The sequence below is a fragment of the Diospyros lotus genome, chromosome 2, assembly GCF_014633365.1.
Source record: "Diospyros lotus cultivar Yz01 chromosome 2, ASM1463336v1, whole genome shotgun sequence".
NCBI classification, from domain to species: Eukaryota; Viridiplantae; Streptophyta; class Magnoliopsida; order Ericales; family Ebenaceae; genus Diospyros; species Diospyros lotus.
Genome location: NC_068339.1, coordinates 7,059,441 through 7,074,902, shown reverse-complemented (window position 1 = coordinate 7,074,902; position 15,462 = coordinate 7,059,441). Strand labels below are relative to the sequence as shown.

The 15,462-nt window shown below is 35.5% G+C and overlaps 2 protein-coding genes across 2 annotated transcripts; both read right to left on the bottom strand.

Annotated features, from left to right (window-relative positions):
* On the bottom strand, window positions 1-2,202 carry LOC127793804 (protein LATERAL ORGAN BOUNDARIES). The gene is made up of 2 exons (XM_052324538.1): window positions 1,882-2,202; window positions 1-981 (listed from the first exon to the last, which is right to left on the bottom strand). Exon 2 carries the CDS (start codon window positions 970-972, stop codon window positions 454-456), a length of 519 nt encoding a protein of 172 aa, XP_052180498.1. The 5' UTR covers window positions 973-981; window positions 1,882-2,202; the 3' UTR covers window positions 1-453.
* A 2,779-nt stretch (window positions 2,203-4,981) lies between these two features.
* LOC127793803 (uncharacterized) lies at window positions 4,982-6,128 on the bottom strand. The gene has a single exon (XM_052324536.1). The coding sequence runs from the start codon at window positions 6,073-6,075 to the stop codon at window positions 5,140-5,142; it is 936 nt and encodes a 311-aa protein (XP_052180496.1). The 5' UTR covers window positions 6,076-6,128; the 3' UTR covers window positions 4,982-5,139.
* Window positions 6,129-15,462: the final 9,334 nt, after the last annotated feature.

Below are 15,462 nucleotides of genomic sequence, written 5' to 3'. Positions count from 1 at the left end.
AAGAGAAGAGAGAATATATAGTGCAATTGAGAACTGAACAGCTACAGAAACTTAGGCCAAGAGAATCCTCTTTACAATTAACTTAGTCTTATTACTTTTATTCTTAACCCTGGAGAACAACAACTTCCACATGCACATGCTCTAGAGTTTCATCAATGACAACAAAGATTTACTAGCCATATATAGTTACCGACTTAAGCAACAAAATTCAAGTACTTACGGTTATTGGCCTTAGCAGCAGAAGAAGTACTAATTAAACCCACCAAATAATTATCTCAGACACCTAGCTAGAAGAGTCCATGTTGACCATACCTAGCTAGAATCCTTAACTAAAACACACTAATACCACGGCCATCATAGGACAGTTTCTGCAGGCTTCTAAGCTTCCAGCCCTTGGCAGAAGCAATCCCAAGATGGGTTTTGGTTTTTGATACTGTTCCCAGCTCCAAATAATCAAATGTTTCCGGAGGAGCTATGATCATCCCATGGATGAGGATAAGGGAATGGGAATGAAGGTGTTTGATAAAATGCTCCTCCTTCATTGTTCCCCATTCTTCTACTCATGGCATGAACTGAATTCACTGCCGGTGGGGGGGCTGCCGGCAAAGCCGCCGACTGAATCTCGCCGCAGGCGTACCGGATCAAGTCGGCGTTTGCGGCGTCCAGCTCCTTCTGGAGCTGCTCGACCTGTCTTTGCAGGTGGGAAATGGCTCCGACGCAGCCATAGACAGGATCCTTGACTCGGGCTTCGGCTTCGTAGGCGAGGGAATATACTGCATCCTCTCGTTGATGAGGGAGGAGTTCGTTTAGAAGCTTGGTTACATTGCTGGCGCCGAAGATCTTATGAACATTGGCGAATTTCTGTGGCTCGTCGGGTGGGAAATAGGGTGCAAAGATGCAACCCGGCATGCATTTTCGCCTCAAGAACTTGCAGGCAGCACAAGGAGAGTTGTACGAACTTGATGAAGCCATATATATGCACTGCACCACCAAGTAATTAAAACCCATCAAGCAATTTAATTATTTCTGGACTTCGTTAATTGTAATTAATTAATTGGTTGAGTCACAGAGTCTTTTCAATATTTGCCAACAACCTTCTTCTCAGACTCGATTAATTTCTTGAGAAAAGATGAGGGAAAAAAAAACATAGGTTTCTTGCAGAGTTTTAGCTGCAGATGTGAAGATCATAGCTTCTGATAATTTTAATTTTCTATTCTTTTTTCTTTTGTTCTAGTCCGTCTTGTGAGTCGTCGATGATTTCATGTTCCAGGGAAAACAAACCCTATAAGTCTCAGTAGCCAAATTTTCTCCAGAATTTGAAGAGTGCTAACCGATCTCCCCCCCCCCCCCCCCCCCCCACCTCCTCTCTCTCTCTCTCTCTCTCTCTCTCACGCACACACACACACAGAAACACACTTCCAGTTTCTGATTTGGTGTAAGATTTTGTCTTTTCTTTCAGCCACTAACTCTCTCTCTCTCTCTCGCCCCACATGTTCAGACTCTTAAATTGAGAAGGTTCACCCTACATCAACTATAATGAAGTAAAAATACACTTCTGAACTCGGTTGAACACATGGGATCTGCCCAATTCAGCCTCCATTATTACCTTCTTAATAGCCGTGGTAAGATGGCACCCAGAAAAAGTAAAAATGGCAAATGAAAAAATCTGGTTATCTTACCACCAACTTCATTTTAGAAAACCCTAGATCAGAGCCTTGAACTCAACGCACATAATGTCTCCTTCACCCTCTAGGGTTTTCAATGGGAATTGAAATTAAACAAGAAAGAAATTGCATCATAAGAGAAAAAGCCACCATAAGTATGCAGCAGCATGTGATCTAGGTTTTCTTTCTTTGATCAGAAGAACGAAAAGGGAAGTACCTTTTCTCTTGTAGCTAGCTTGGAGCCCTTGCAAGAGTTTTTTTGTTCCTTCAAGGAAATCAGGTTATGATATTGCAGTCTCCAGGATGAAAGATTGTGGAGAGGACCTCAGAAATTTATCCTAGAGATGATGAAAACTGATCATCAAAGAGGAAAACCTAGTTGGAGAAAAAAAAAAAAAAAAGAAAGAGCAAGGTGGTCTGGAGAATTAAGCAGCCCAAAAGTAGTGGTGGAGGAGGAGGGAAGAGAGGGCAAAGAGGCATTTAGTGGATGGAGAAGGGGATGCAGCCAAAAGACAAGGGGGTAATAAATGGGAGGTACACTAAAAAAAACAAAGATGATGACTTTGACACTGCATCTAATAATACGATATAATGGCTTGCTGTGGGGGATATCACCCATATATTTTCCCTTCTATCTCTTATACTTAATTTCTCATGCAGTCAGCAGGCTTGCTACCAAATTTTTTACCACTATGATTGTGAGTGAAAAGGGTGCCATTTTTTTTTTTTTTTTTTTTGGGGGGGGGGGGGGGGGGGGGGGTGGAATTCTTTCGTGATTATATTAGAATCAGATTCTTAAGGAAAAGGTTGACGCTGGTTTTGGTTTCTTCCTTGATGGGTGGTTGTCAAGGGTTAAATCCATTTGTATTTTTGTGAGTGATCCATTGCCATTTGGGGTCTAAGTTACTCAACACAAGTGAGTTTGCATGTGTTCCCTACAATGGGGCATTTCCCTTAATAAGTTTTAGGATTAGGAATCGACAGTATTCTTAAGAAAAAAAAAGAAAAAGGAAAAGTTCTATTTTCAGTACTTCATTCTGGGGAGATTAAATTCAAGTTATTGATTATTTATATAGAGTATTGGAAAGTCCAAATCTCCATTTTGATCCTTCGCTTGACACAGATTGATATGGTCACCAAGACATAGAATTGTCACATCAAGGCACCCCTGTGGGCTTTTTTTAGAGTTAAAAAAAATATGGGAAAACTACATGACTTTACAAGTTAATAACAGAAAAACAATATACAATTTACTTAGCAAAAAACGAAAAAGAAAAGAAAAGAAATATACAATTACAACATCCAGACTGGAACAAGTAAAAGGAAATTAAGCAAACCACAGCAAAATTTGAATCAGCTTTTAACCTTCACCAGTCCGACGGAATACTTACATATGGATTACAGAAGACAAAAGCAAAACATATACATCAATATGACATATCTATAAATGTATGTGACTGATGTTATATAAACAAAATTCTTATAGAAAATATTGATGTAACGTATTTTAAATTCATGTATTGGGAAATAAAAAAACCTATTAAGAAGTATCTTATAAATTAAAATATTATTGTCAGGATTAATAACTTTTGAATCATTGTTTGGCAATCATTTCTATTTAAGAGGGCGACAAGCTGTTATATATTGTGTGTGTGTGCGCGCGCGCGTGAGCACTGTACTGAAAGACCACCCTATAGCTTGAGTAGGATAGGCGGCCCCCCTGAAATAGTGCACTGAATTGCAAGGTTAAGTCTGTCAAATCCTGTTCTTGTCGCAGAAATTAATGTAGTTTTTTTTTTTTTTTGGTTAAGTGCAGAGATGTAGTTTGCTTATCAACGATTGATGCCTTCTTCATGGCATAGCTCTTCTTTGCAGAGTATTTGATGAACAAGAAAATAAACATTTCCGGTGCCGGCTGGCAGCACCTCCCTCCCTGCTTGACGACGGGCATTCAGATCAACGGTGGAGATTGCACGCATTGGGTCACCGGCGTTTCAATGAAAAACATACGGTGAGTACTTTAGTGGACAACTGAATAATATATTAATGTTTTTCCTGGTTATAAATGGTGGAATTCTATTGAAAAAAACAAAATTTGTGGTTAAGGTTCTCATAGATGGAAAAAAATAAACAAGTCTTTTTCTATGCTTATCAGTTCATCAGAGAAATCAAATAAAAAACCGACAAAATACTTTCCTCATATCACGGTAATGCATTGAGACAAAGTTCAGGCGACAAAAACCCCGGACAACCTCATCCTCGTACTCATACTCAATCCTTATACTAGGGCAGGAAAGCATCAACTTGCTAGATGAAACACAATACCAAATCAAAACAAACCCTAAGACCCAAAAAACAACAAGAAACTGTCTGGGGCGGTTTCTTTAGATGCAACTACTTCTATGAAAGAGAAGACCTTGTGCAGTCTAAAGTAAAAAAGATTGCATTTGTTTGTGCTGTTTACTTCATTTGGACGGCAAGAAACTGTTTTATTTTTTATGACCAAATTTTTTTAAAAAATAATATTATTAAAAAGATTAAAACACATGTATACAGAGTTATTTTTTCTTTGTATCTTGATGTTTTATCCTAATTTTTTAATTTAATTATGGATCAATAGCTTGGCTTGTTGATCGTGTTTGCCTGGGTATGCTCAGTGTATTTGTATTATTCCCCTTGATCAATATACATATTTACTTTTGATAAAAAAAAAAAAAAAGAGAAGACCTTGTGGAGTTGGAGGGAAAGTGGTATTTTGATAAATAATTTGGAAATGGTGGTATTTCAATAATTCTTTAAAAAATTATATAATATAGAACAAGGAACTAAATCATATTAGTTTACGCAAAAAAAACCTTCAAGAACACTTTGATGACAACATTTAGTCAAAAATCAAAATAGAATACATAATCGTACATGTGTAAAAAATATAGTCACTGAGAAAAGAACCGCATACCAATAAGTTAGGCAAACTCACCGAACTTTCTCCTACTTAGATTTGGCCACAGTGGTTCTGTATTGAATGTATACAAATCCCTTTACGAATCCAAACACATTTAGAAAACCAAAGGATAGGATGTAGAAGGAATAAGCTTTCAGAAGGATATAATCAACTGTAAATTAAAGCACTGGATGAAAGTTAATTCGTATATTCATAGCTCCCCCTAAAGCAAATCACAAAGAATTCATCTCACTATCTCAGTAAAACTCTAATCCCGACAAGAAACACAGCTTCAGTGCATAAATTATTATAGTTACGTGATGACGACTCTAGAGACCTGATTAATGATTATCTCGTAATTCATTTCATACAGGAATTTATGCAAACAGAAGAAAGGCAGTAGCAAACTGCCCTCCAACAAGCCTTCCCTTTTCGTGCAATTTTCCATTTCATAGTCAAAAGTTTAGCTCGATTCGAACAACATCCAGGCACATATCAGAAAAACAAGAACAAACCCAGAAGAATTCAAATTCATCAACCCGTAAATGGCGTCCACATATCAGCATAGAACCTCAAAGCTTTGGGCAACGCCTTCTTCCACAACTCAACATCAGGCAGCTCCCCAGTAAGAGCAATGGAGCTATCTTCCTTCCCATGCCCAAGACTCAAAACAAAGACTTCACCTGGAAATACTTCACGCAACGCCGCCAATGTCTCTTCCATTATCACCTTCCCGTCTCTCGACGAATCCTCGGCCTCCACGCAGCTCCCGCCGACATTCACCATCATCCTCCCGCCGCTCCTCAGCCTGCGCTTCAACCTCTCCCATGTCCTCGGGTCCTGGAGCTCCGGAACCAGACACCCTTTGCTGAACAAATCCACCAACAGACCCGAGAACCCGTCTTTGACCTCGGCGTTCAGCGCGTCGCCGTTGTAGACGAAGAGACGATCTGGGTGCTGCTTCTCGAGCCTCGAGAGGCCGAAATACTCTCTCCCGACCGAGATTACAGCCGGGTCGAGCTCCCACCCGTGGATGGCCCCGGTAGGATAGAGGTCCAGGATCAGTCGGGCGGCCGACCCGGCTCCGAACCCGAGAATACCGAGCGGTCCTGGCGGGAGGATGGGGGGAAGGGTGGCGAAGACGTCGAAGTAGGTGGTGGTGAGGCGGTGGAAGAGGAAGGAGATGCTGTGGATGTTTCCGGGGGAGTCGAGGAGGAGGAGGCGGGATCCGGCGAAGGGGTGGTCGGCTTTCCGGGAGACTTCCAGGACCCGGATGTAGTTGTGCCGGGACTTGAATTTAGCGAGGGTCTTCACTTGGTCGATGGGGATGCCGTCGTCTTCGGCTGCGTTGGGCGGCGGCGGGGCTGCGATGCGGTGGTAGGAAGGCTTGATTGGGAGTGGTTTGGAGGGACGGTGAGGGAAGGCGGGTCGGGTTTGGAGCGGGCTGAAGTAATGGGCAATTGATTTCATGGCAATTCAAAACCCTTGCAACTCCGTCCCTCCCCCCTTATCCGAGGGCTTAGGCTGACAGTGTGAGAGAACGCGGAGTTAAATCAATTCAAACAGAGTTCGACGACGTCGTTTCATCCAGATTTTGCCTTGAAGTGCACAAGTGAAATAAATTTATTTTAAAAAATAAAAAGCTATTATAGTCCAGTGGGCTGGCCCAGCAACAAAATCCAGAACCTTTGTCACAGACCTGACAACACTCAATTGGGGCATGTTTCTCTACGCTATGGGCCCAATTCCCGGCCTTCTTCAGCAGACTGGCCCAAGGGGCTATCATTTTACTAACTTGCCCCAGTTGGATGGTTGGCTCGGACGATTAGTAGTGACATGGGAAAGGCAGCTGGGTGGATTCAAATAGACCTATGAAGGAAGGACAGGGATACATATTTGGAAATAAGAGGATGAATTCGCATGCCGAGCTAATAAATTGTTCGTTTTGTCTCACATATTAAACATTTTATATTATATATAAGACAATTAATTCGACTATAAAATAAGACAAAATATCAATATCCTAAGTCTAAACAAAAGCCACTGTTTGTTTAGTTTAACATTTCAAGTTTAAAAAGTTGAATCACAGCCACTTTGTTTTCTAAATAGATTTTTGCAACGGGGAAACCCAGTACTTGAAATCACAAAGGATTGAAAAAAGAAAAAGAAAAAGTAAACTAAATGTTTTGTGCATGATACAGAGATCTCATTTCTAACTTAAAGAAGCAGAATGATTCCAAATTCCAAATATAATCTTAATTAAACAGCGTATCAAACAAAATCATAATAATTAATTATGTATAATTGCATGTGTATTACCCATAAAATCTCCATCAATCCTTGTTATTCTTCTATCATGTAGGACAGAAGATGTGTTGTCCAATCATCAATCAATATATTTCTTAATAATGATACCGCTGTTGTCACTTTTTTCTGCACCATTGAAAGAAGAAGAAAGATTGTCTTAAAGTATAAAATAAATGAATAATGGGGGTTAAAAAAAAAAAAGAGAGAGAGAGAGAGCCAATTGAGCAAGAAATATCTTGCCTTTGGGCAGTTGGTCTTTGGTATATTAATCTCGCATGAAGCCCTTAACATAAAAAAAACAAAAAAAATTATACTTTTAACTTGTTAATTACAGCTTCACTCAAAAAAATTAAGACGATTTCTTTGCAAAGCGACGAAACTCATATTATATAATATATGAAAAACTTTAAAAATAAAATTTTATATATATTTTCATTCATTTCCCCTCTTGAACTGCATTTTTAGCCCCTATTATCTAGACCAAATGTCACAATCCTTTGCGTGGATTATATATTACCGTGCAGAAGTGCCACAAAGCGTTTCGAATTGGAAAGAAGGGAGGGGGTATTTGGCTAGAAAGGCATCATTATTATGATGATGATTGTTATTATTATAGGTGTCAATTCCAAACAGTCCAAATGGATGGACCAACAAACGATAAAGCTTCTTTTTCAAGTGATGATGATCACAAAATGATGGTGAAAGCAATGGTAGGCTGCTTTCTTGGCAAAACCCTTTTTTTTCTTTCCCTTCATCCTTGCCCTAAAATGATTTGGTCGTTTGCCTAGCTATTACCCAAAACTTTTTTGCTTGTCTCCGTAGAAAAGAAGAGAATATTTCTCTCATTGTCTTCTGTCAAAGAGAATTAATGATTCCATCACCATCCAGTGCATGCAAGTTCATGCATAATACTAATTTGACTTTCTTCATTTCAACCATATTATATATATATATATATTATATTCCAACTCAACCTGAAAATAGTCACCTTTTTTCATCATTGATAACTGCTATTATATAAGTTTCAAGTTGTTTTATGAGACAGTAACATTATTCATTAATTGCAATTGCATTCAGATCGACACCAAATGAAGCCTACCCCTTTAATGTTTTTAACATATAATAATATAGCTAGCTGGCCAATTATAACACACACAGGCATCCTAATGACAAAAACATTCATATATATTACAATATAAATTAAAGATCGATGTAGAGAAAATAGAGAGTTCTTCCAAAAGTACCAAAAAAGTCAAGGTGGATTTCTTCACCTGTGAAAAGTAAAGGAATCACACTTTTGCGATTTAAATATGCAGTAAGTATGCTAACATATTGTTCCATATAAAATTGTGCAAATCAGCAGCAGTATTTAAATGACATCACTCTTAACTTATCTTTGAAAATACAAATGATAGGTAGCCATCATTCGGACTAAGTTTGAATAAAATAATTAAATAAAGACAAGGACACATAAAAGTCTTTGGAGACACCAGCCATTATATTGAAGCAAACGAAAAAGTCCCTGATGGAAAGGGAAGCCCCGAATCTTGGAATTGGTTTAGAGATGTGCAGACACAGATTTTACACGTTGTTTTATAAATTAATGTGCAGGGCTTATAAAATGCTTACGCCTCGGAAGGGAAAAAAAAATTCATCAAAGTAATTTGTAAGTATAAAAATACCATTATTAGGGTTAATTGATTCTCTTTCTAGAAACCCTAATGATATGTTTAGCAGGGAGACAACAGAATGGTATATAATGATACGGAACAAAAGATTTAAAAAAAAAAAAGTAAAATAAAAATTTATTGTTCTCCTATTGTTAAGGAGGAATGAAATGTAAATTTAAATGAAAATAATGTAATTTTATTTTGTTTGGGTAGAGAATATTAGAAGAGAATGAAACAGTTAAAAACAGAAAACAAAATTACAACTATACCCCTATACTTTCAAAAATGAATATTTAATTAAATAAGTACAAAAATAATAAGGATAATTAAGATCGTAAAAATAATAACCATTTTTATTAATATATATTTTCCACCCTCCTTATTAGGATGGGCAATGGGGCAATTTATCTTGTCCTCGACCTTGAACTCCAATACTCCTCCCCACATCTTGATAAAAGAGGGGGTTTTCACCTCAATCCTTATCCCAAGGTAAGATAGGGCAATGCACCATAAATCCCAAATCTAGGGGGGGGTGAAACGAGTGGGGATAGGTATGGTAAATATCAATCTTGCCCCAACCCAAATTGAAAGTTAATTAGGGATTCTCCAAACCCGACCTCATCCCAGTTAAACAAACTTTGGCCCCATTTCAACTAAGGTAGAACGGATCCTGCGTGTTCAAAATATTTTACCAACACTTAGTTCCTTGCAAATTGAGGTGTAAGAAAAACAAGAGAAGGGAGGTCTCCCAATTGACTGACCTGGTCTGTTTCCCTCCCCTAAAACCATATACTTTGATTAACCCCTCTCTTGTTCTCGCATCTAGCTTTGACTCTTCACTTCTTACCACAAACCCAAACCTTAACCAACATTATTTTAGCCCTTCCCTTGTTATTGACTTGATTGGAAGTTGGTCATAAAGCCTTTTTGAGACGGCAATAGTGACTTCCAATGTCCCTAAGCTACCATGGAGATTCCTTTGAGGCTTCGCACATAGGATCTGGGCAAGCTCTAAATCTTAATCGTTTGAGAAAAATTTCTTAAATGCCTCTGTTTTACGTTGTTTTAATTAGGGGTTTTTTATTTGGTCAATCTCAATTTATGCCTAGCATTAATTTAGGAGGGACGATCGTCATCCAAAGATCCAATATTGCATGTCGATGAGTTTCATTTTGGGTTGTCTTGGCTAACTCTTCATTGCAATTATGGTTTTGTCTACATGTATGTACATGAAGATGGAGAAGCTCAGATTGGGGTAGTGCATGAAGATAGAAGAAAGATATTATCTTTCACTTGTTAGAGAAGAGTTCAACCTCTATCTAGATATCTAAGAAGCTTGGTATTGGATTCATGCGCTTGATCTATTTTTCAGTTGCTTGATGAATCTGATTTGGAGCTTGTGTTTAGTTGCTAGAAAGCTTATGATTTATTCTTTTGACTTTTTTGTGTCTATATGGGCATTGGCATATATAGCTCGTAGGAGCACTGGTTGTCGTTAGCCCACGAGGGGAAGTACATTATGACAGGATGAAGTCAGTAGACAAGGCTAATACAATCGAATTGTCTGACAAGCTAATCATACTCCTAAACAACTCACGAACAATTAAAAATCTAATTTAGGTCTTTCACCACACTAATACAACAAAAACCAAATCCTAAATCCACAGCCCGACCAAAAAAACAAAGCTAAATGAGTCTTAAGAATCTTCATGAACTACCAGAAGCAATACCTCCATGATAATGGCGAACGTAATAGAGAGAAGGAGCAGTGGTTGATGGAGAAAAATCGAATTGATAGAGAAAAGAAAGCGGCCAAAACAAGTGAATGTAGAATCGATGAGACGGGAGAGGATTCATGTGAGGGCCAAACAACAATTGTAAAAATAACCAATTGGAGGACTCCACCGAAGGGAGTTTCCACTCTCCAAGAAACCCTAGAGAGAGAGAGAGAGAGAAGGGGGGGGGGGGGGGCATGGAGAGCCTTTTGTGACATCAAACTTTTATTGCTTGCCTTGTTGTTGCTTTTTTAGGTTTGACCATAGCATTTTTGTTGTTTGTGTTGCTCTAATTTGGAGTGCTACACCTGAATTAGTCTAAATTTGTTATATTAATCTCTCTTTAGAGTTCTTTCTTTGAAGTTTTTGAAAAAAAAAAAAGAAGAAAAGAAAAAAAAACTATTGTTGCTTCATTAAATATAAAATTATTTATATTATTTGTAAAAATATCATTAACTTTTCATGATAAAGTAAAATTAAGGAGAGGAAGAAGGTTCGGCTGCCACGATGATATGATTGCCCTAGCTAGCTAATAAGTTGGTTAAAGTGGGAAATATCTTGTCACATAATTGCAATACTTAACTTCAATCCGGGGTTATTAACTTGTTTTCAACCCCACCATTAAGGAGTAGAAGTTTCAAGATTCCATGGTCCCCATGAATTCATAATCCCATTGCCGCTGCCCTGTAAGTCAAAAGTTGCAATTAGAGTGCCTTGACAAGAGAAATCCCCTTCTTCCATGCCTCATCATCATCAACCCTATGAGCTCTCTCTCTCTCTCTCTGGGTGTGGTGTGTGATAACACTAATTAAAGTTTCATGTCCTCATTTGATCCAAATTCCCTTGTGATTTGACTCCAATTGTAAAACCCTAAACGACATCTTTTAGCAACACAATTTGGTCCACGTACCCTACTTTTTTTCCTTTTATTTCTTTCAACCCCTTTACATCCCATAATAATAATATAACTTTATCTTATTAATATCATAAGGGCCAATGGCACATACCAGCGAAAGAGAGAGTTAGATATATATATATATATATAGTTTTATGGTATAAGACACGTTTCATACTTAGTGAGCCACGATTATGAGTGTTTTAATTATTAATCTTTGTTAACTTTTTAAGAAAAACCCTTTTCAATGTTCTCCAACCATAATAATACACCGACATTGCTTTTATTAAATATATTTTTTTAGAATTAAAATTACACTACTTAATTAAGATTTACAAAACTCAAATTTGAGATTTAAAACTCAATAACGCTAACATCTACTATTAAATATAACTCTATGGTAATTTTTCCATCATTTTTGTTACTAATTAACTATAGATATACATGCATATATGTATACATATGTCCCTTCACTGCCTTCCTTTTTGTTGCCCAAACATTAAGAAATGAACTTGGAAATAAATATGGGTTTCAAAGATATGTAAAGTCTTAGATATCGTATCTTATTGAAACTGAATGCTAACCTTTAGTGACAGTGAGACTACATACCTACAACTAACAATACAATTTCCAAAAGGATAGTGATATTACAGAAGGTACTACCTTGACTAATTTTTGTGGAGGCTTGTCAATGGTAGGGTCACAATTGCTATTTTATTTTTTCAGAAAATTGTAGTTTTGTGACAGCTAGCAAAAGATATTCAAATTATTCATGATGATAAAATTATTATTATTTTGTAATGGGTAGGTGTCTCTCACAAATAAGTCATTAATTCTTTTGTGAAAAATTCATCAGGTATTGAAAAAGTACAAATTTTCTATAAAACTCAAACGCACGAGTTCCAAGTTTACAAATTGTGCACCACCTACTGCTGTACACAGTTCAAGCAATCATACAATTTTAATTTATAACTAAATGCAGCCGAATTTGCCCAAAATCCTAATTCATCCAAGAAAAAATCATCTGGCACTGTGCTAAATAACTCCTCAAATTTTTTAATAAAAATAAAAGAAAAACCTTTCAAATTTGTTTTTAACAAAGATAGTCAACAGATAAAACTCAAATCTATTCGGAACAAAGAATGGAGATAAGAATAAGATTGTTAATATAGACAATACTTCATCAAGGCATGAGATAATGTAGTTAGGTTATAAGACTATGTGTCCGAAATATAACTCGTCTAGTTATCTAAAATTGTAATAATTACAAAGAGTTTTTGGTTTTGTTCATCCAAAAATGAAGTTATCAAGGATTCGTAATTGTATTCATGCAAAAACTAATTGAGGGTATTTTAGATCCTGTGCATATAACAACAAATTTAATAAATTATCCAATTATATACTATAATTAAGATCGCCAATATAAATATATATTAAGTTCTATTTTTTTATATTATATTTCCTTTCTGTATATGATTGTTGGCAATGAGATGCCAAGTGATATATTAGAGGGATAAACATGTAGTATAGTATTATGGTATACCCACACAATCTCTTGAAAACCAACCAGCCAGCTGGGTCGGCCCCGGCGGAGTATATGTTCTTGTTTAGTTGTTCTTTGGGTCCACTGTATACCATCTCTAATTACTTTTCTTTCCCAACAAACAAACAAATTGTCAGACATAATGAATTACAGCAAGAAAATAGGGATGATGCCTCCACGTATACGTCCTTGGCTGCAAGAAACCAGAATCCGTGACGGTCAAGTTTGGATAATAATGATACATAGAATATATACATATATATGCAAATAAAATTTGATATTTAAGCACTGTGGTGGGGTGCCTAAGAAGAGGAGTTAAATAAAATAAAGATTTAATCATGAAGAAGGTGTAGGAAGGCATTGAGTTATTCAGACTCAATCAAGGTTTAGTTAAATTTTAGTTATTTAATATTTAATAAAGTAATTAAAATATAACACATAACCATCAATTTATAAATGCAATAAATTCGGGAATGAATATCCTCCGTTTCATTGTTTATTGAAGGGTCTTAAAAGTCAAAATTGAAATTTAAAACGGCTGTCTAATTTAACTTTTATTTTTATGAGTGTTTAATGAACTTTTGAGTTACCTTAATTGTCAACATTATTGTTAGCTCTCGCTCTATCCAAGGATGCTTCCCAAACTTTTGTCCAACGGAAATATTAATTTAATATTTTAATTTAATTATCGTATTTCATATATTTATATTACTATAATATATTAATATAAAATATCGTTATAAGTGTCTGTACATAATATTTTCTCTTCTCAAAATGCTTAACTTGAAAATGGATCCAAGTTGGAGAAGAAATGAAGGGGTTATTTAGCTGTAAATAATTTTTATTTAATTTTTAATTAAAAACAAAAAAAAATTTGTTTAATTTTATATTATATATTTTTTAAAAAAATTAATGCTATTGATTTTTGAAGCCTGTGCAGCTATAAAACTAGAATTAAAAATTAAAAATATTTTCTACAACTAAGTAGACCCTAAATATTTTACTAAAAAAACATTTTGGTCAGGTAACACTAAGCATCGATTTATTTATTTTTATTTTTTTCTAAAATATTGAGTGTTTAGATAAAAATACAAAAAATAAAAAAAATATGAGCATAAAAAAGATGTTTTTCTATAATTTTAAAAATATAAAAAGTGTTTTATATATTTTTTTAGGGATGGTGTTATTTTCTAAATGAAGATGTCAATATGTTATTAGATTTTAATTTCTTTCACTATATAATATGAGATGATTACGTAAATGGTAACTCATGATTAAAAAAAATAAATCAACAAAAAAAAAAAACTCATGAATGAACATTGAGTACTGAGTACACAGAATATAAACATTGTTAGTTGTCGCCTCATCATTGGATGTCTCCCATTATTGAATTGGATGTTTCCCTAAGTTGTCAAAATGATTTACTTCAAACTAAATGGACCCAACCAAAGGCATCAAATATATAAAAATCTCAATTGAGTAACATTATCAAAAATTTATGCTTTTTTTTATTTTTTTTACTTTTACTGTAATAAAAGAAGTCAAATATAATTTCATTTTTTATATGTTTCTGTTCATCAAATATAACAATTCTTTTGTTTTAAGGATAATATTCTCGAAATCTTTTTCTATTTGTTGAATAGAAAAGAGAGAGAGAGAGAGAGAGAGCTCTAAACTAATTGAAGCCTTAGTGGGAAAACATGGAGATTCTTCATAATGAACAATTGCAAAGGTGCCCCTTAATTAACTTTTCTCTTAATTAACCTCCCATCTTGTCTTTCCGTTGCTTCCGAACCGAACCCACTCTCTGTGACCTCTCCTTAATTAATCAGAACATTGTCTTTCCAAATTTGGAAACATGGAACTTACCTCCTTTCACCTTTTTCTTACTGGTTTTGCTGTCAACAAGAGCGTTAGGAGTAATTATTTGGTTATTGCTTTAGTTAGAGTGATTTAAGGAGGGCTGCTAATTAAATGGGGATTATGTTATGCATGCATAGCACCCGCAACTGTTAAACGGTGATGCATTAATGTTAAAGAAAATTGATCATACAGTTGGATTTGATGCTCCCTTTTCATTACCAACTAAGTTAATTGGATACTGTGCTGTAACACGCGTGCACAGATATATATATATATATATATATAGGTTTACGTCTACTTTTATACATATCAATACGTAAGTACAATCCTTAAGTACGATGTAAAATCTAAGCAGAATACATATGGCAAGAATTGTCGTATTCTTGGAAGTATTATATCTTACGTTTAATAATTAAGTTTACGTGCTTAAAATGGTTTATTCGTGGATTAAAAAAATTATACTAAAGATGTAATATGCATGTTAATAATGCCTTAATTTAGTGACAAAGATAGAGGTTTTGGAAAAGATAAGGTCTGATTTGATTTGTAGTTTGGCACTTCTCATTGTATTCTAATTGAGTGATTGTGATTCTGTATTTAATTGATTAAAATAATACTCATTAAAAAAACATGCGTCATGCACTTGATTTTTATCAAAAATTAAATAATAATAAAAAGTAAGAACAATTACGAATGTGGGTTGTTTTTTGCAGAGGACAGAAAAAAAAAAAAGAGAAATGAATCGATTAACTATATAGTGGTTGTGAACAATTAATTAATTCATAGTCTTCTACAAGAATTAAG

What these genes read in the sequence shown, in the direction of transcription:
- LOC127793804 (XM_052324538.1), bottom strand. Translation starts at nt 972, where the DNA reads ATGGCTTCATCAAGTTCGTACAACTCTCCTTGTGCTGCCTGCAAGTTC.
- LOC127793803 (XM_052324536.1), bottom strand. Translation starts at nt 6,075, where the DNA reads ATGAAATCAATTGCCCATTACTTCAGCCCGCTCCAAACCCGACCCGCC.